Source organism: Notolepis coatsorum (assembly GCF_963971535.1).
Source record: "Notolepis coatsorum genome assembly, chromosome: 11".
Classification (NCBI taxonomy): Eukaryota; Metazoa; Chordata; class Actinopteri; order Aulopiformes; family Paralepididae; genus Notolepis; species Notolepis coatsorum.
Window position 1 is genome coordinate 29,175,705 of NC_140175.1, and position 22,114 is coordinate 29,197,818.

Consider the following 22,114-nt stretch of genomic DNA (forward strand, 5'->3'; position numbering starts at 1 on the left):
AGCCTGTCAGCACTCTTCTGGTGGACTTTCTTTGATGGGCACACTTGCCACAAAACATCACAGTGTTGCCTGGTTTGCGGCAGCCAGTTCAAGCTAGCACGCTCAATACTGGATCAATTCAAACATTTTGGTACCTATCCGTCGGTTAGATACATGATGGTTAATAAAGTTATTCTTTAAATACTAGTTATTCTTTTAATACTGTATTTAATTCAGTGGTATTCCCCTTTAATTATAATGCAGGTAATAATGTTTCAGTATCTCCATGAATTACAGGCATCTGATAGAGTGCAAGATACTGTAATTAGTCATGCCCAAAGAAAAGCTCAGCCAGGCGTAGAACTGTAATGAATAGATTGGTGCCCAACAGACAAAGGCAGCAGGTAACGGCTCTACCTTCCATATATTTTGGACGCAAAATAAATCTGCAAATACGTACAAAAAAAATCTAATTCAAGTAGGTTATCACATCCAGGATCCCTGTTCCTTCTCTGGTTGTAGCCCATTTTTAAATGCGCCATTAACCCATTCAGTCATCTGTCGTTCTTTTTTACTTGCTTTACTGAGAGGCGAACCATAACGTTATAGCGTGTGTGAGCCTTGGGTAATGTTACATGTAGGTTGGCTGATTGTGTTCGTTGATTTGCCATGGTTTAACTTGTTGTGTTGTATTAGCCTAGGATTTGTCTTGAGATATCATGAAATGGGATTTAGGAATGACAACGAGCACTTCTCCTTGTCGTTAACATCAACTATTCAGCTTACTTTACACTTGGTGGTGTGGAATCAGCTGCTTGTAGTCAAATGTTAGGGTATTGATTACTTTATTATCACACTACTAAACGTTACTCTAATTAAAACAACGTTTGATGCTTTTCTGTTACCTTTAGCCAACAGATCAATTTCTGGTCCACAAAATGATGTGGCATGCCCAACTTCCATCCCTAGTTAGCCATCACCATCCTCATCCTCGCCCATCACCTATCCTAGGGCAAGGGTTGACTTGGTTAACTGCTGGAGTACTGTTAGAACTGATAGACCTTTGACTACTGAACCCTGCATGGACTCTGGCACACTTTGTACATGGACTCACATATTCATTCATCCATATATTCACATTCTCAGTCATATTCGTATATGTACATTTATATTTATTGATGACACCAATATCTGTTTAATCAGTTTATTTATACCAGGGTAGACTAAAACATAGTATGGAGTATTATTTGTACAGGGTAGACTTACGTTAGCTTTATATATTTGTACCTGGGGTAGACTTAGGATAGAGAGTCTGTATATTATCGTCTCTTAAGTTAAGGGGGATAAAGATAATTACACCTTCCCCTAGAGGTGGAGACATTATCAATAGATTGCTATGTAGAGAAGCATTCTGGATCACATAACTCAACACAGTTGAACCGTCAGGTCTTAATGAGGAACTAAGCCTGACTTGTTTTTTATGAAGCCAATGCCTAATGATACAATTATAATTGTATGCTTATTTTATGTATGCATTGCTCTTGATTTGCCAATTTTGTGCTCATTTTATGCCTGTCTTTTTTTTACTGCTGTGAAGCACTTTGAGCTGCAATTCTTGTATGAAAGGTGCTATACAAATAAAGTGTATTATTATTATTATTATTATTATTATTATTATTATTATTATTATTATTATTATTATTATTATTATTATTATTATTATTATTATTATTATTATTATTATTATTATTATTATTATTATTATTATTATTATTATTATTATTATTATTATTATTATTATTATTATAGTTTTGATACAAGTTATTTATTATTGTCAATGATATATAACATGATATTTAGATTTAGTTATTGTAGTATTGTAGTGTATTGTATATGGTTACTGATTTTGAATATGGATTTGTTATTCTTTTGACTTCTTTTCCATTATTGGTTGATTGAGAACCCTGTCTGTTTGCCTACTGACCTCCTCATTCTTCCAATGTATGAGTCCCTAATGACAGGGGGGGGCGGGGGGGGGGGGGGTATTTAAGTGAATGATTGTCTCCCCACACTGTTTGACTCTGATGGAGAGAAACTCTGCGTTGAAACGTCTATTGCTTTCAATCCGAGTGCTCCAGTGTTGGTATTGCTATTTTGGACTAAAACTCTGAGGTCTCTCCCTGATTCAACATCGCCCTACTCTGAGAGCACCGGGCAGGCCTACATTTCCTTTTGATGTGGTTCGATTGAAGCGTGTGTAACTTCTCCTTTCAGTTTGTATATTACACTAGGATGGGCTGTACATAGCATACTGAAGGATTTGGGGTGCTTTTTCAATGTATGTGATGTATAGATTGGGGGGAGAGGATCATCTTAATGAAACGTTTAATGGTGTGAAAGGTTATTAACGTAGTTGTCATGACTGTAGGAGCTATTTGATGGTTTTTGTGCTTAGTTTGTAGTTTGTTAAGTTCATCACTGGGTGGCAGCACGGAGCACTGGGTGGCAGCACGGAGCGCATAGGTTTTGAATAAAGGCACAGGTGTATGCTATGTCAATCAAGGTATCTAGGTATGGGTGACGGAGAGATCTCACGGTTTTTACCGCATGAACACACGCACGAACACACGCACGTACCCTCGCTCATTTTCAGTATTATTAACAGCATTATGCAGAAATTATTGTTTGGCTCATCACATGTATTATGTTGAACACTTCAATTAAATGGGAACTTTCCCAACGGCAGGTGACACGGACTCGATATTGTGTTATTTCTAATTGCGCGTCAAAGACGAGGAATCCCCGCACCCAACCGAGTTTCTACCAGGACATGAGGATAGTCGCTACACAAGTAAAAACCAGATCTTACTTGGACAATGGAGGACTTTGGAACCTGGCTTGGAATGCTGCTTCTGGATAAGGATCATCATCCCGAGATAGCACACCAAAGGAGGACGGGTTAGTGTATCCGTATGGGTTGCTTGCTAATGGAGCAGCAGCATTGAAAGTTTGTTATTATTGTATTGACTTTTTTTCACGAAAGAGACTGTCGCGCCAGTCTCTTAAAGGAACAGTACGTATATCAAAAATGGATTCACGTCATGATATTGTGGAGCCCATAGAAGGGCAAAATGTTTGTGAGCCAAGAATAAGAAAGCCTTCTTTAAAGGGATTATCAATTATGATTGAAAGGCTCCAAACGGACAGAAATGCATATTGTACACAAGCAAGGAAATTGAAAAGGAAAATCATCACTCTTCTAGTTTCCAACGACAATGTAAATCTTGTGCACCAAAGTCTAAAACAGTTCAAAGCCCTATGTCAAGTTGCCTCTATATAATACATTGATGACTGAGTATCCTACAACTGAGGATACGCAGAGAAAGCAGGACGAATGGTTTTATGCAACAAAGGAAACAAATGATACATTTGTAAATGAAGTGTCAACATGGTTGAGCGAAAATGGTTTTTTTCAGGTCAATGATGATAATGCTGAATTGGAAAAAATGAAATCTGATTTGCATGAGGAAATTAAAGCTGGAGTGTGTCTAATGTGTCTAGTAAAAGGTCAAGCAGAAGAAGCAATGCCAGTAGAGCATCAGGTTCTAGTACTGCATCTGCACGCGTAAATGCCATGGCAGAGAAAGCGGCTTTAATGGAGCAAACCGCTGCTCTGCAAAGGAAACATGAAATAGAGGCACAAGAGGAGAAACTCAGACAGGAACAAGAGAAACTCAGAAAAGTTAAGGAGCAACTGGAGCTTGATACACAAATGGCTGTTGTTACTGCAAGACTTTCTGTGCTGGAAGGCAGTGCTGTTGGAGGAAAGGCCCCTTCAGATGGAATGAATTCCTCCCTGAGCAAATCTATTAAAGAGCTGAGACCTCAATTCAACCTACAGGCAACTGCATTTGTGCCGAAGGAGAACACCCTGATTTCGGATCAAGGCTCAAGAGCGCCACCTATCTTTTCCACATATGATGTGCGACCAAAGGTGAATATGCACACACACTTTCAGGAGAAAGTACAACATCATGGAATTCCACAAGCAAAGGATACTACTCTCATGCCACAGTGGCAACCAAACACTGGGACGTCTCTCACCACTACTCTAAAGCATCAGTCTCAAAATGCTTTCACAGCCTCCACTGCTGCACCTCGTAGGTCAGTACTAGCTGCACAGGAACGACAGTCTACACAGAACGCTGCAGTGCAAAATACAGTGGACCAGGATGCCATTTGTGGAATCATGCAAAGGCAGAATGAACTCACCACATTGCTCATTCAACAGCAAATGTTATCTACTTTACCAAAAAGAGATATAACCATATTTGATGGTGATCCATTGCACTTAATTTCCTTTGTTAGGACATTTGAACATTGTGTTGAAGAGGTAACATGCAGTTATCAAGACTGTTTGTATTTTCTGGAGCAGTACACCAGGGGGAAGCCCAGAGAGCTGGTGCGAAGCTGCTTACACATGCCACCACAACAAGGATATCAAAGAGCAAAAGGTCTTTTGAAAGAACACTTTGGTAATGAGCACAGGATAGCAACAGCCTACATGGAAAAAGCCTTTCGCTAGCCTGTTGTTAAAGCAGAGGATGTAGAGGCGCTGCAGGAGTTCACACTGTTCCTAAGAGGGTGCTGCAACGCTATAACAGAGATACAGTACATGGAGGAGATGAACGTTCCATCAAACATGAGGAATGTTTTGATGAAATGGCCGTACAAGCTGCGGGAGAGATGGAGGTCTACAGCTTGTGAGATACAAGAACGGCAAGGCTTCAGGGCCACCTTCCCAGAGATGGTAAACTTTTTGGAGAAACAAGTCAAAATCTTGTCTCATCCCATTTTTGGCGACATTTCAGATGCACGACCAAGCATCACAATAAAACCTGTAGATAAGAGCGCACCGCTACCCAGGAGCAGCATTAAAGGAAGCAGTTTTGCAATAACCATCGCAACCAACCAAGCTGAAACTGTGCCCACAGTGCACATGATGCCAAAGCAGCCTACCGTAACTAAGGAGTTGTCCTCAGAGGCCTGCCTCTATTGTGAAGAGTCACATCTATTTTCAAAGTGTTTTAAACTGAATACGATTTCTCAAAGGGAGAAAATTGATTTTCTGAGAGGAAAAGGAATTTGTTTTGGATGCTTAAAGGCTGGTCACATGAGTAAGGAATGCAGAAGTCGTCTGACCTGTGATGAATGCAATCTTAAACACCGACTATTCTGCATGTCCACAACAACGACAAATTGACCAAGTCACAAGAAACATCAGTCAGTAGTGCACTTGTGTCTCTTCAGGCATGTGGTTGTACTGGGGCCGGAGACCACGACTGTACCCTTTCCATTGTTCCAGTACAGTTGAGATCCAAGAAAGGAAATGGAGTGCTGCAGGCCTACGCCTTCTTAGACCCAGGAAGTACAGCAACCTTCTGTACCAACCATCTTATGAAGAAGCTGAATCTACAGGGTACAAAGACCAACATTCTTATGCGCACTATGGGTCAAGGAAAGGTAATTGAAAGCCAAATCCTTACAGGACTGGAGGTGTCCAAGTTGGATAATAACCACTTTATGGAGCTCCCAGAAACGTTCACACATGAAACAATCCCTGTTTCAAAGAGTAACATCCCTACTCAGCGAGATGTTGAAAGATGGGAATATCTGAAAGGTATCAGGATCCCAGAGTTGGACGCTGATGTTGAACTTTTGATTGGAACTAATGCACCACAACTCATGGAACCCTGGGAAATCATAAACAGCCAAGGTGATGGACCTTATGCCGTGAAGACCCTATTGGGGTGGGTCGTCAACGGTCCTTTGAGGGGTAATAGTGGTTGTCAGAGAAGCTGCTCGACCATATATGTCAATAGGATATCCATTGTTAAACTGGAGGAGCTGTTGGTCTCTCAGTACAACCAAGAGTTCAACAAGAAGTCACTGGAGGAGAAGCAGGAGATGTCAAGAGAGGACCTGAGATTTATGGAGATCTTGGATAAGTCTATTTGCATGCAGGAAGGACATTATTGCATGGACTTGCCTTTTAAAGTGGATGACATCACCATGCCAAACAACAGGTGCATTGTGGAACAGCACCTTCAGAGTCTGAAAATAAAGTTTGAACGGAATAAGGGCTACCAAAATGAGTACACAGATTTTCTTACTCATGCGATTGACAGTGGCTACGGAGAAATTGTGCCTCAAGTCCAGCCGGACTACAAAAATGGCAGTGTGTGGTATCGCCCTCATCACTGGGTGTGCCACACAAAGAAGGAAAGACTGAGAGTGGAAAAGCGAGCACACACCAGACGTGGAATTTTTCCAATCGTCAGTCCCAGTGACCAGTTGGGGTTCTCGTCACCATTCACCTTGCTACCAAAACTGTTGTTGCAAGAAATGTGTCGAAGGAACATGTCTTGGGATGACCCCATACCCCAGACATTCTCACAGCGATGGGCAAAGGGCTTGTACGGGCAGTACGGTTGAAGACCAAGACAGGGCAGTTGGAGCGGCCCATATCCAAGCTCTTTCTGCTTCAAGAAGCAGTGTAAGGTCTGGCGGTAAAGGTCACGACCCAACGTTGAGTTACGTGCTGGTAACCTCTGGCTCAGAGAAGAACCAAGAACATTTGTTATAGCTCCTTTTTTCTTCTGTAATGTAATTGTTTTCCACCTTCACATTTGGGGGCCGGTGTGTAGGAGCTATTTGATGGTTTTTGTGCTTAGTTTGTAGTTTGTTAAGTTCATCACTGGGTGGCAGCACGGAGCACTGGGTGGCAGCACGGAGCGCATAGGTTTTGAATAAAGGCACAGGTGTATGCTATGTCAATCAAGGTATCTAGGTATGGGTGACGGAGAGATCTCACGGTTTTTACAGCATGAACACACGCACGAACACACGCACGTACCCTCGCTCATTTTCAGTATTATTAACAGCATTATGCAGAAATTATTGTTTGGCTCATCACATGTATTATGTTGAACACTTCAATTAAATGGGAACTTCACCCAACGGCAGGTGACACAGACTCGATATTGTGTTATTTCTAATTGCGCGTAAAAGACGAGGAATCCCCTCACCCAACCGAGCCTCTACCAGGACATGAGGATAGTCGCTACAATGACAACGCGGCACATGACAACCAGAAAGGGGTGGGCTATCATTGCTACGGCGAGGATCTATAAGTCGAACGGTGTTTCCGGGTGTAAGGCAGACTAAAAACTGGCTGAGACTAAGGGGGAAGAAACCAGGAGAGACTCTCTCTCTCCTCTTATCACAGAGGGGGGGGGGGGAGAATGCCACATCATCAGTAGCTTCGGCTACCACGAGGATGGTCTTGGCTAACGAACAGGCCTGACCACTGTTGGACTGAGAGACAGAGGGACAATAGACTGGACTGAAAGATCATTAGATAGACGAACACACCGAAAGATCATTAGAATAGACTCTTCAAGGACGATACAATTTGATAACATCTGACAACATCTGATTATGAGGTTCTGTTTATAGCAATAAAACAACGCTTTTCCTCATAAGGTATCTCACGGTGTCGAAGTGTCGAATTCTTACGGAGGTGGAGAATTAGGATGGTTTATGGATTGCACTAACGGGGGAGATAAGGATCTTATCAACCGGTATCGGAGACGTCAGGACCATTAAAAGTACACAACGCAGAGGAATTGGATGGAGAGCCAAACAGACGAAGACGTGATACTGGCCAGTTTGATCAGGATCTTACAATACAGTGGCTCAGGAAGTAGAGTGTCGTCTGGTAATCAAAAGGATATCCGGTGTCGAAGTGTCCTTGAGCAAGACACTTAACCCCTAACTGCTTGACAAAAAAGATACTTGAGTCAATGATCTAGCAACAGAGCGAGATCGGGATGGTTGGTGCTGAAAGGTCCTGGGGTCCTCGGGTGGGTTTGGGGAAGAAATATCTTTTAGAATTATAATTTTATTATTATAATTGAATTTTTATATTTTATTTTATTTCTATATATACTTATATATTTATTAAGATATTTTATTATAATTTATTTGATTTAATTTGCCATGTCTTATTTGATTGATTTATTCCTTCAATTATTATTTAAATTATTATTATTGTATTATGGTATGTCTTGTTATAATTATGTGAAAAAATAAATAAAAAAATTGGATCACAAAAGAACAATAAAGATACTCGAGCAGTCGGTGTGTGAATGTGTGAGTGAGTGGGTGAATATGAGTCATACGTTGTAAAGCGCTTTGGAAGATGCAGTCCATTTACCATTTACTATACATATGTCTCTCTATTTATGTCACTATTATCCTGGTTTGTTTGGATCCTTAGTCCTGCCTCTACCTCTATTATTTCTCTCTTCATTGTCATCGCTGTTGCTATGACACCTAAATTCCCCCATGGGAATGATTAAAGGTTTATCTCATCGCACACTGGAGTTGCGTAAGAGGCTAAGGCTAAATCAACAACTCTGATTAAGGAGCGAGCTAACTGGAGTTAAGATCAGCAAATGTTTTGATATGAGATTCATTAGTATGAGCTGCTGATATCCCGTTTGTCTTCAGCACTTGTTGACATGTCATTAATTTATTAAACAAACACAGAATGTGTCAATTAATTTCCCCATTACCCAGACCACACATTTAAATAATTTTCTAGTTTAGGCCCCCCCCCCCCATTTCCTATCCTCCATTTCCTCCACTTTATTTTACTAATGCGATTAACACACACATGTACACCTTTAAAACCTAATCCCCTTTTGGGAGACCAAACAGGGCGTGCATCCATTGGTTTAAAAAGAAGCACGTTTTCTGAGATCAAATGAAGACATCCTCCAATTCTATGTTTTCAGTGTGTTGTAATTACTCTGGGATGGGTATAAATAGGCTCCTTATCGTGGCTGGGGGATCCACATTTAAGCCATATCATAAGCTTTGGGATTACCCATATTGCTTTGCTTCTTCACAGATTACCATAAATCTCCCCAAACAACCGAGTGGAACCGACTGTGCCCCCCTCCCAAATGGCCTCCATTTAACACTGGGAGGCGGAGAGCCAGCTAGCATTGCCGGGGCGAGCAGAGGGACCACGCAGATAGTAAAGCTCAGCCAGCCATAGAAACCAATAATGGGCTATCTAGCCTTGCAGACAGTGAACGCGCTGCTGATATGTGCCACTGCTTTTTCCACGAGCTGCATCAAAAGGTCTGTGAAGCAGATCCCCTCACTCTGCTACGTGATGTCCAACTGGTGCCCACAGATCAATACCTCATCAGTTCATCGTGTGACTTTTGTTTTTCCTATTCTTGAATTTATTATCTGCTGCCTGGCGGAGATCATGTGTTTGGCCGTGCGTGTGTGCGCGTGTGTATCTGTCTGTCTGTCCACAACTAATTTCACAAGCCACAGGGCAGATTTGGATGAAACATAGACTGACAGCAGGCCAAGGACCCGAATTCCCAAATATTTTTCAAACATTAAGAGGTTAAGTATTTAATATTCCCTATTGCCTATTACAAGGCCACCATAGGTCTTATTGAGCAATCTACAAAACAATTTTACATGATATGAAAGTACAGGTTCATACCTTAAAAATAAGCCATCATTGTCCATTTAAATAGATATTCAGAATAAAGTTACACCTTTTGAATGTAGGGGGGTGATACTACTACAGGTACATCGATCAGAGCCTCCGGTAATCAGCTTTGGAGATGCCACTATTCCCAAGTTGTCACAGGTTCACTATTGTCGTTGATATACCTACTGTATGCATGAAAAAACAAATGTTTCCACAGTAAATATCTTAGTTACATCAGTATTGTGCTGTCAGAACAGTCATACGGTTAACCTCTTAAGCCCTAGCCATATTTTCTGAGAATTTGCCTTAAAAAAATGCTAAAGTAAATGGAAGATTGCTTCACTTCTACAAGGTCCATTTGCATGTTCTTGGCATTTAGGGACATCTATGGATCTCAGAGAATGTATTTATTTTCTTTTCTTTTTTCATCTTTGACAGTGAATAACACCATGCTAAAATGTACCAGACGTGAAAAATTGCCACTGAGCTCATTCAGCACCTTCTTGAGATCACAAAAAAATTTAAATGTACAAAAAATCTAAGCAAATGAATAAAAGGGCAGATGATTAACAGGAGGTTTTGTAGATACAGTACTGAATTATGCCATCCGGAGACATGCAATTTGAACTATTATTATAGAATATTAGGCCTATAAATTACCTTATTATGGCCAAGTCACACATCAATGGATCGGGCCAAATCTCCCCTTTCCAATGGCAGAGTTCAATCTTGATTTAGTACCACCAGGCGCCCCTGACAGGGCAGCAAAAACCATGAATGAAATCTACTGTAAGTACAGTTACTTTTTTATAATGTAAATTGATCCACCATTTTTCATCAGAGTGCAATGCCGTCTTTTGCTAGACGTTCACAGAAAGGTAGAGAAACTAACTGCATTCTATTGTATGGCAATAACATTCAAGTTTGTTCCACCCGTGAGATATGATCCAGAAAAAAAAATTTCATGCTAGAAGTCAGATGATTGACAGGGGCTGGCATGAGCTGAGAAGTGTAGTTTTTTTTATTCAAAAGCCCATCGAAAGCCCTGTGTCTCTTCTCTCAAAAGACTACACTCAAGTTAGGTTGCGCCAAGTCCTTGCGTCAATAAGCACCTTTTTCCGTCTCAATGCGCTGAGATTTCGTAGTGCTGAAAATATACACTTTGACTGCTGTTTTGCCAGCATTCATTCATACATTCTATAGAGATGGATTTATGGCGTGATATCGTCATTTCATCATCATCATCATCATTTATTTATTCGTACATGGAATTACCACAGTCCAACAGTACATATTCATATAATTCACCAAATCCCATGGCCGAAAGGAACAGGAAGAAGAAAAATTCTTATATATACCTGCCCCTACACACACAACACACCGATAGACTTATTGCGTAAAACCAAACAGAATATACCCATTTCATATCAATCTCGTACCGGTACTGGACCGCTCGGGCTTAACACATTCAGTGCCACGCCCCTTTGACCATATTAGGGCTACCGTGCTAATAAGGAAGTCAATGGGAGGTCGGGGAAATTTGCGAAGGCTTAAACTATATCTTAAATTATGGCTATGGGTCTAAAACACCCCTCGCTTATCAATGACTTGCTTGCAGTCAACATGTATGAAACGGATTGCTTTTTCATTGGTACATTTCCGTTTTATACCGTTTTGAATACGAGTATAGTTTTGGAGATTTCTAGTAATTCCAGAGAAATTCCGCGATAATAGCTCTTTAGTGGAATACACAAAACACGTTGACATTTTTCGGCTGATTTATGAATAGTTTTCAAATAAACGCTAGATTATCGATAGTATATGTGTACTTATGCACGCTAGAGAAGCGGGCTGAAAATCGATTATCCATGCCGTGCTTAGCGCTAACGTTACGCACACACACACACACACGTTGTGATCGCTGTGAAAAAACATCTGATTAACCCAAAACTGGTAACATATATAAGTCCTTACCTCACATCAGATGTTCTGCAAAAATATTAATCCAATTCCTGATCGCCATTCCAAATATTGATCGCGTTTATTGATCCAACGTTATAGTCCAAAACACATAATCGAAAGCTGCTCCGAGCCTCCCCAGTGAATGTGGTAACAGATACTGCTTGCCAGAGAAGGGAAAACCCCGAACCGGATGTTTTTTTCTGATGCACAGCCCCACCCAATCCAATCCAATGATGTGCCATACCATCCGGGAGACGATAGGCGGCGGTATTTGCCCTTTTCGAGCTCAGACCCATTCCCAATGATAACGTCAGGCTGGATGGATGAAAAATTAATGGATATTGCTAATAAAATAAATAACGATTAAAACCCGAGTTTTCTCTGGTTTTCTCTGGCCTTGGCATTCAACGCATGGCGAGTTAACCCGACTAATCTCGTGGTCGGCACTCAAAGTGTTAAGAGGTTAAGTATTTAATATTCCCTATTGCCTATTACAAGGCCACCATAAGTCTTATTGAGCAATCTACAAAACAATTTTACATGATATGAAAGTACAGGTTCATACCTTAAAAATAAGCCATCACTCGTACAAAATACTTTTCAATCCATGTCTTATTAACCAAGATGATACCACAATCGCTTGTTTACAGGCGTGCGTTCCTGAAATCAACTGGGGTTGCACGCACCTAATGGCGCCACGTGCACGCGCGCTCCCGGGAATGCGCATAAATGTCCCCTCGCTTGAGCACAGACTACAGACAGTGCCTAATTGCCTCTACGAATGGAATGTAACACTTATCATTCACAACAAGTTAGGTGTGAATGTATCTGAGAACGTATTTAACACACCTGACGACCGGCGCTATTGATATGCAAAGTAGCCCAGGTGGGTAGGCTACTTATAGCGAGTACTTATCTTACCCTGGGCCTGCACGGAGTGCAACCCCGTCCCATGACGAACGCATGCCTGCTTGTTTAGAGCTGCGGCGCTTCAAAGGCTTGGAGCTGTTTCTCTTAACGATGCATGTAGGACTACTGTACCCACATTGCAACATACCTAACCCATACCCCACACAACACCTTCTCCAGGTGATCTGCAGGGGAGAAGGAATGTGGCTTTGCTATTATGATGTGAGAGACAGTTTACAGTCGCTCTATGGTATGTGTGTATTTTGTGTGCGCTGCCCTCAGTCGGTGACGGAGCCGCCTCTCTGCACCTCTCTACTCCGTTATGAGCGAGCAGCACAAGCCTGTCTGACTTGCGACTGAAATAGATGCATTCGTTAGAGAAATTCAATAACAGTTATGCCTTTATTATATGCCTCATGCACACTGCTTGCTAGCCTTTATTAAAAACCTGGTACTTTTTGTAACAATTTTGTGTTTTATGATCGTAACTTAGCTTGTTTCACCTGTTTGACTATCTCATCACTTATTTTGTCTCCAATCAGTGCTATTATTTCATAGATGGTTGGGTTAGTGTTGCGTAGAGTCATTGAGCTGATGACTTGGGGATAGAAGCAGGGGTCACAAGTAGGGATGCTCGATATTGGCTTTTTTACCGATACCGATATACCGATATTGTCCAACTCTTAATTTCCGATACCGATATCAACCGATATCACATTTTAATGCCGATATCGGCCGATAATATTGGTAGGCCGATAATATCGGACATCCCTAGTCACAAGTCATTAGACTAACAAAGGGCTGCTCTCAGACTGAATGTGCCAAGTCGGGGGGGGGGGGTTACATTGCTTTCTGGGTAATGTATTCATTACACATGACAAGAGAAAAGGTTCCGGTTTCTTTGAAGCGCTGTAGCTCAGAAATAGGGATGGGAATTGATTTTCATTTCATTATCGATTCTGCTTATCGATCCGATTCCTTATCGATCCCTGATGCATTTATAATTTCAATAAATACATTGGAAATGCAACATAACTAACCTGGTTAGAATAACAACATGCAACTTGACATTTCTGATTGTCATTTATTGTTGAGCCCCCATGTCAGAAAAATACAAAAACTGTAAAAAAGAAAATTAACTATACACTTAAATAAAATTATATATTTGAGATTATCATAAACTAATTGAATCTATTGAACTGTAGTTGCATTCAACAGGTCGTTATTCCTCTGACTCCTCTGATGTCATCTTTCAGAAGACCAGCGCGCGTGCACGTGCACACACACACACACACACACACACACACACACACACACACACACACACACACACACACACACACACACACACACACACACACACACACACACACACACACACACACACACACACACACACACACACACACACACACACACACACACAGAAAGGGCTCCTTGTGAGAGAGGGAGGGAGGGAGAGACGGCTCCCTCCCCGCTCGCCCCCACCCTTTCTAGCTCAGCTCAGTTGTTTTCTCTCTCTGTCTCTGTCATGGTGTCCACGGTCAGGCCCCTATCTACATCACCTCCTGGTGGTCCCCAGGTCCAGGCTGAACACAAGGGGTGATCGAGCCTTCAAGGTGACGGCACCAAGGCTCTGGAACTCTCTCCCCCTGGACCTGCAAACTGCCCCCTCTGAAAACTCGTTTAAAAAACAACTAAAAACTATTTTGTTTAGACAGGCCTTTGGTCATACATAGGCACTTTTTCTTGTCCTCACTGTTCCTATAGTTCTGTTTTTAATTAGTGACTGATGATTTTATGTAAATTCTTTTATTCTACTTTTTATCTGGTTTCACTGTCTTTTTTTTAACCGCTGTCTGTTGTTGTTGTCATTTATTTCTGACTATTATTATTATTATTATTATTATTATTATTATTATTATTATTATTATTATTATTATTATTATTATTATTATTATTATTATTATTATTATTATTATTATTATTATTATTATTATTTTTTTTATATAGTGTATAGGTGTATAGTACTCTTTTCTGGGCAGACTGTCAGGTGTACTCTGTAGTCTTTATGTTCTGGGCAGACTGTCAGGTGTATACTCTGTCCATTGCAATGCAATTTCCTTGCAATGTCTCCTGTCTGTAATAGCTTGATTCACTTTGAATAAACCGTTGAAAGATGTTTCCTACCTTTCATTATTAGATATTATTGATATCCTTGACAATTTGGATATTGAACATATAGTCAGATATACGAGTCAATTTGGGTGAAGGCCCGACAAGATTATTTCACAATTTGTTGATGTGATGGAATATCTCACAGTAGCCATTGTGTGTTCTGTTCCACGTTCCTGTTCAATGCAGGGACCAACATATGGAAAAAGAGTCTGCAGGGAACATCGATCTGTTCATTTAATTATGATCACGGAAATCAGAGAAAGTTGTCCTTCATGTTCTGGTATAGTTAACTCACTAGAATGTCTGATTGACACATTTTATCAGCTTGCTTTTTGGATCTATGCAGGCAGACATTTTCAAAGGCAGGCATTCACTAATTAATTTAGTATGCCAATATCATAACTTATGGAACCAGAAATACGCTTTGAGAATATAGTCACAATTTGACATATATGCATCACAGAAATTACAAAGATATATGTAGCACAGTATAAATATGTATGTACTAAATTCTTTGTTAATAAAATGGTAACATAGTATATGGGTAGATTTTCTGTTTCAGACCTAAGAACACTGTGTAGAATAAAGCTCATTTGGATATAAAAAGACAGAGAGAGGGAGAGAGGGAGAGAGAGAGAGAGAGAGAGAGAGAGAGAGAGAGAGAGAGAGAGAGAGAGAGAGAGAGAGAGAGAGAGAGAGAGAGAGAGAGAGAGAGAGAGAGAGAGAGAGAGAGAGAGAGAGAGAGAGAGAGGGGAAAAGTGTGGCTCCTGCATCTCCCAGGGTTGTTGAACTACTTGTGTGTTATTCTGTGTCCCACCCTGTGATGCTCAGAGGATGAGGCCCATTGAACAAACTGACCGGATATTTAATGTAGTTAGACTAGATAACAGCAATGTTGTTTTGCACATAGCGACAGCTTTCTAAACATTCTGCGACAGCCCTCGATTGGCTCCAGAATATAGGCCTCCACCTGGCAGAGATCTGCGCTCTACTGAGCACACTCTTCTATTTTATGTAGCTTGTAGACAGTTCTTCCTAGATTGGTGGAGACACGTTTGGACTAAGGACTAGTGTAGACCTTGTGTCCACTGTTTGCAAAAGCACAGAAACTATTTTGCAGAGGTGTGGACTCTAGTCACATATTTGATATCTCAACTCGACAAAATCGCAAAAGACTTGCAACTCGACTTTTGAATTGACTCAAAATCAAATAGAACGAAGTTGTGCAATCAGTGCAGAATCATCTAAATATAAATACAGTATATGAATATAAATATACTACTAACTATTACTCTGTTGGCTTTAATATTGTGAAAATGTATTACATTTGTAAAGAACACATTAGGACTTGTTTAGGACTAAAAACACAACGTTTCAGACTTGTGACTTGGTTCCACCACTCCCATTTTGGTTCCTTAAAACCACCAAATTCACATTTCCAGAGGTTGTGGAATTTCTTAAATATTTATAATTTATTATTAATTTAATATTAATTATAATTTTACTTTGAATCACCTGATTTTGAAAATGGTTAAAAGAATAATCACTGAAAGGTTTTAGCTGTGAATGTGGACAGGGAGCCTTCGCTTGTCGGTAATGTCTCATGGGCTCACAGACAAATGGAAAACAATTCACAACTTGCCTTTGAGAAAAGTCTTAATTAAAGCCTAATTTCTAATTAATAATGTTGCCCTCGCATTCCAACGGTGAGCATTACGGTTGCCTGACCTTGTAAATGTCTAAAACGTCTAATTAGTCTTAAACAAGTCTGTGAAAACCAGACAAACTAAATCCAAAAGGTCCCCAACTGGGTAACCATCCTTGAATAATTTAGTTATACATGCAAGGATATACTGCAATCAAAAAGTGCTTCTAAAAACTGGCAACAATGTCCTGAGGGTGAGTAAACCATGCCATGCGCTGCTGTGTAAGATGAATGGCCATCGTACGTTTATTACAGTCTCTTCTGGAAAGCTTATCAACAAGAGCAATTTGCAAATTAAATTGAAATAAAGAACATTTGCCGAAAATAAATAGAATATCAATATGAATAATAAAGCGAGAGCAAACGAGAGCAAGGCTCATTGCAAATTATCCCTCAAAACTGAAAAAGAGTGTAAACAAAGCCATACTCAATTAACGGCAGTGAGTAGAAATGACTGCAGCTGTATGCATCCGTCAGTGTAATAAGGCGGTCCTCTGAACCTAAGTTATGGACCGTTGCCTCCTGGTTCAGACAGTAATTTATTTTCTCCAGTCTGCAGTTTAATTTTGGACTCAAATCCCCAAATAATTGGAAACCTCTTAAGATTTGAAGTCAAGCGTGTTATGAATCAAGAGACAAGGGCACTTAACCCCGATCCAAAAGTCTCTCTACAGTTCATGCCCGATAAAGGATTTACCTCTCTGTTGAGCCTTTTGTTTTTGTTTGTTTGATTTTTCTTATTTTCTACGCCATGAAGCAATGGGGATGGGGATCATACCTCGCACTCCCTGGAGCCAGAGATTGTGCATGTGCAGGTACCGGTGCCGTTGCCCAGCACCTCCAGCGCCTCCGGTGCAGCGGCCGGGTTGTAGCTCATGTAATACTCCTGCAGCTGGGAGCTGAGGTTCTGCTCCGGCTCTGGGGTCTTTTTCCGACGCTTGCGTCCCACCATGGACCGCTGCTGCAGCAGTCGGGCCGCGCCCGGGTAGCGCCGCCACGACACGTAGATGATGGTCAGGATGAGGGACGCGGTGAAGAAAAGAGCCACGCTGCCCACCACCACCTTGTGCAGAGTCATGTGCTCCAGCTCCGGGGATGCAGTGACCGCCAGGCTGTCGAGGGAGGGCCGTGTGCGGAGAGAGTCCCTGGGGTCCATGTTCGCCAGGCCGGGGAAGGTGGGGTGCGGGAGGGGCCGGGGGCGGGGCGGCGGGATGGGAGCGAGGGTGGTGGGCGGTGGCAGCGGTGCAGGGGGGCTGGTCGGGGCGGAGGTCGGGTCAGGGGTTGTTTCGTAAGCGAGCTCCGGGGTCGGTGAGGGAGTTTCGGTCTGAAAGTAGTCGTTTTCCTCACAGATCCCGTTGTTCCTCGTCGCGTCCATGATCTTCTCCCCCTGCAGAGGCTTCGGGCTGCTGCAGATCATAGTGGTGTCTTTTGTGCCCCGGAAATTCCTCAACCACCCCACGAGGGGGCATATGCCCGTTCCGCAGTCCCACATATTTCCAGCTAGACTAATGGAGGTCAGAGAGATCCAGGCTGACACAGCCTCCTGAGACACATTCGATAGCTTGTTGGATTCCAAGTTGAGGATCTGGAGGTTAGGCAGGCAGTGGAAAACAGCTGGGTCCAGGGTCTGGATCTCATTTCCAGACAAATCCAGTTTCTGCAGCGTGTACCAGGTCCACGGCAGGCCCTGGTTGACAGCTCGGATGCGGTTCCACTGCAGGTACAGTGATCTCAGGTTAGCCAAGCGCGGGAACAGAAAGAAGTTGATTCTCGAGAACTGATTGTGCTCCAGATGCAGCTCCATCAACTTCTGCAAACCCAGGAAGGTGGTGCGGGTCAGAGCCTTGATCCGGTTGTAGCCCAGATCCAGAAACTCTAAACTCCGACACTCCAGGAACGCTCGAATGGGGATGTTGGTGAGGCCATTGGAGCGAAGGTGCAGGTTTTGCAGTTTGCGAAGGCCGTGGAACTGACCCGGCTGCAGCACCTCCAGCTTGTTGTAGGACAGGTCCAGACTGCGCAGGTTGGGAATCCCGTGGAACGTCGCGTTGTGCAGCGATGTGATCCGGTTGGAGCTCAGGATCAGCTCCTTCAGCCTGCGGACCCCCTGGAAGGCCCGGCTGTCCAGGGCCGAGATGTGATTGTGGTCTAAGTAGATCCAGAGGAGCTGGTTGAGGTGAGCGAACTGGTAAGGGAGCAGCGTGTGGAGATCATTGTAGCGCAGAGAGAGGCCCTGGCAGCCCACGGAGACGTTCTCGGGGACCTCCAGGAAGCCGGCCGACTCACAGTGGACGATCTTTCCCTCGCAGCGGCAGCTGTTGGGACAGGTGCGCTCACCCAGGCAGAACAGCAGCGGAGCCTGCAGGAGGAGGAGGACGGGGAGGAGGAGGTGGGCCAGGCGTCCGTCACACAGCAATAAACCTATGGGGGGGCAGAGAGAGAGAGAGAGAGAGAGAGAGAGAGAGAGAGAGAGACAGAGAGAGAGAGAGAGAGAGAGAGAGAGAGAGAGAGAGAGAGAGAGAGAGAGAGAGAGAGAGAGAGAGAGAGAGAGAGAGAGAGAGAGAGAGATTAAATCATTCCTATCAATAGACACAGACTGGCCCACCAGAGCACTTAAAATTCAATTTCTCTTTGATTTAATATTTTATTAATCACTTATTTAACCCGGGGTGGTTAAATTGAGATTTACATGCCTTTTCGCAAATGAGCCCTGGCCAAGAAGGGCAACACACACACACACACACACACAAAGTTTCACATAAAAACACAACACAGCATCGAACATATATAAACGTGCCCCGAGAGCACCGCAGGCATTTTAGAAGCCCCCCCACAACCACCACCCACTCCTTATGGCTCTCGCTCATTAATCTTATATGTATCGTACAGTATATGCCATTAAAGACAAGGAGCAGACACAGCACAGCTTTCCTCAGACTGCAGCTAAACTGTGTGTGTGTGTATGTGTGCGTAGTGTTACAGTATGAACCTAGTCTTAGAAATGTCCGTCTTCTCTTCCGGCTGTCTCTCTCTCTCTAACAAGGATTACATGCGTATCCCTGAACATGGAACACCCACTCCTTCCATGATGTGACTCGTTATCCTCCGCACACACACTGTAGCCTTTTGTTGACTTTTGTGTGACATGACACAATAGGCCTGCTCTGCTGCCATACTTATACTAATGGAACGCTTCAAACCGCTTCCTCCGACAAGCAAGAACACCCACATACTGAAGCTCTAATTGAAGCCTAATGCCACCCGCTGTGTGATGTCCGTGTTGGCAGAACGCTAGACAGACAGAAGGAAATTAGCGGAAAGAATGGCTCGCAAACACAGCGGCACGACGATACTCTGGTTCCACAGCAACACAACTCGACATGGGCCGTCGCCGTAGGGGTGTGGATGCACCAGTGATGCACAGTGGTCAAAATCTAGTGTTGAATCTTTGCCTAAATAATCGGAATCAAGTCAAATCAATACGTTGTTGAATTGAATCATTATACGAAACATTAAAACCTTAGGTTTAGGAATATGTTTTTCTAGTTTTATTCTAGTTAATATGTTTTCTAGATGTTTTTACATCTTTTAAAAGGTGCTGTAAGTGGTGTTTTGTTGTTAAAATAAGTTATCTACATGTAAATATAATAGCTGACAGCCATCACTGATATAGATTGTCTGATATCCATGTTCTGGTATCCCATTCCCACTTTATCCAATCAGGAGACGGAAATGAACTCTAAACTCTAGAAGTAAAATAGTCTGCCAATGCAGTGAGAAAAGCTGGTTTGGCAAGCTTTCTTGAAATAAGTACAACTATGTATTTCAAAAATGAAATTATGATAGAGGCACGAATCCCCCACTTTGGAACATTATCTTGTGCACATAATACTGATTCAACACTGAGGTCAAGAAGGCGCATGCTGCCAAAAATATTTCATGAAGGGAAAAAAAAAACCTTGACAAGGTGCTTGATATAAATGTGCCCAATTAAAAGCTGTTGTGGTTGAGATGTCGGCCGAATAAACCACAGGGGAGACTTGAGTCCACCATGCAGGTGTCGACCATTTCAAAAAATAATGATTCCAAAAATATCCAAATAAGAGGCTCAAGAAAAAGGGAAGAAAAAAGGGAAAAGGGAGAGCAGGAAGCAGAGGGAGATATAATTTGCGTGTTATGGATGGATGCCCGACACCTACAGTATGCCGCGGATACAATATAATGCACAGCCACCACTTCCATTAGGAGAAACACCGCGTCAGCCGGCCAAGCATGCCGTGCAACCCACAGCGTCATCAGTTTCACCTGGATATGTAATCCCAGCAGAAAGGGTTAAGAGGAGAGCCCCCCTCGCCCGGTTAAATAACTTTCTACACAGTGCATTCGGTGGCTCATAATATGCATGTCATGTACGCGTCTTAAAAACTGGGCTTTAGGATAAGAATCTGCCGAGTGGGATTCAGACATAACTCAGTCGCTTCACGAGCCCCTGGCGGCAAAGATATGACGGACCTCTCGACTATATATACTGCCCCCCCGGGTGCCATATACTGCCCCCCCTGGCGCCTCGACGGGACCACCACTCTAATTAGCGCCCATCAGCTCAGCATAGATCTCAGCTGACGCAGAGTAACAAAGAGTGATAAAACCCCAGCGGACATGGCTGCATTGGGCTCTCTCTCTCTCTCTCTCTCTCTCTCTCTCTCTCTCTCTCTCCTTCTCTCTCTCTCTCTCTCTCTCTCTCTCTCTCTCTCTCTCTCTCTCTCTCTCTCGCCCCTTATGGATTAGAGTGCAAAAAAAGGTTTGCGTCTCAAGATTGATCATCCGGTCATTACTGGTCATTAAACGTAGCGTTCTGTATGTCAGGCGCGACTCGATTTTCTCTCCCCGTACATCATACGTCGTCTGGTATAATGTAGGGTCCTCCAGGAGACCTCCAGGAGAGGTGGGCTAATGGTCTCTAGACGTGTCTCTTCAGCGGTGATGAATCAACACTTCAAAGACAAATAGAGTAAAACAAATCGTTGTGAAGGTGCTTCTCTGCATCTTAATGGGGATTCTTTGTCTGGGATTCTAATGGGAATAGGGGGCAAACACGAGGGGGGAGAGAACTGACAGTTATTAACTCAAATATATGCATGAAAGCACACACACACACATGCACACACGCAAACACACTCGTACTACGGTGAGCGCATAAACATGCGCACATTCATGCACACGCGTGCACTCATTCAGGGGTACTACGACTATGCTTGCACCTCATGGTACCAAAGCACCTCAAAGGCGCTAAAAACAAGATTACAAACATCACAAAACAAACTGGTCAGACTACTACTTGACCTTACTCCTAGAACCCACCTCACCCCTGCCCACTTTGACTACCTAGGATGGCTTAGAGCAGTGGTTCTCAACTGGTCTAGCCTCGGGACCCAACATTTTCCTTAGTCATTAAGTCGCGACCCACATTTTTTAACCACTATCATTTATTTCAATTTCTTTTTTTGCAGTAATACACAATCTTTCATGCACTGTTAAAAACATGAAATAAACACAAAAAAGTGCAAGAAAAGTGCAACTAGGGCTAAAACCCCAATGAAATAAAATGATAATAAATAATTATGCTTCTTAGCAGACTTCTTAGCTCAACATAACAGACCTATTTTGGGTCAGTTTGGGGGAACTAATGGGATAACTGGGGTTGCAACAAAAGTGCAACTAGGGCTAAAAACACAATGAAATAACATAATAATAATAATAAATAATATATCCTTCTTAGCAGACTTCTTAGCTTA

The 22,114-nt window shown here is 42.5% G+C and overlaps 1 protein-coding gene across 1 annotated transcript in view; it reads right to left on the bottom strand.

Moving 5' to 3' along the window:
- Window positions 1-22,114, bottom strand: part of lrrtm4l1 (leucine rich repeat transmembrane neuronal 4 like 1) — a gene marked incomplete at both ends in the record, with an annotated part of 135,156 nt that overhangs the window by 74,295 nt on the left and 38,747 nt on the right. The window contains one exon of the mRNA XM_084324889.1: window positions 17,098-18,740. Coding sequence (XP_084181015.1) covers window positions 17,098-18,740 — 1,643 coding nt within the window. The remainder of the gene's footprint in view (window positions 1-17,097; window positions 18,741-22,114) is intronic.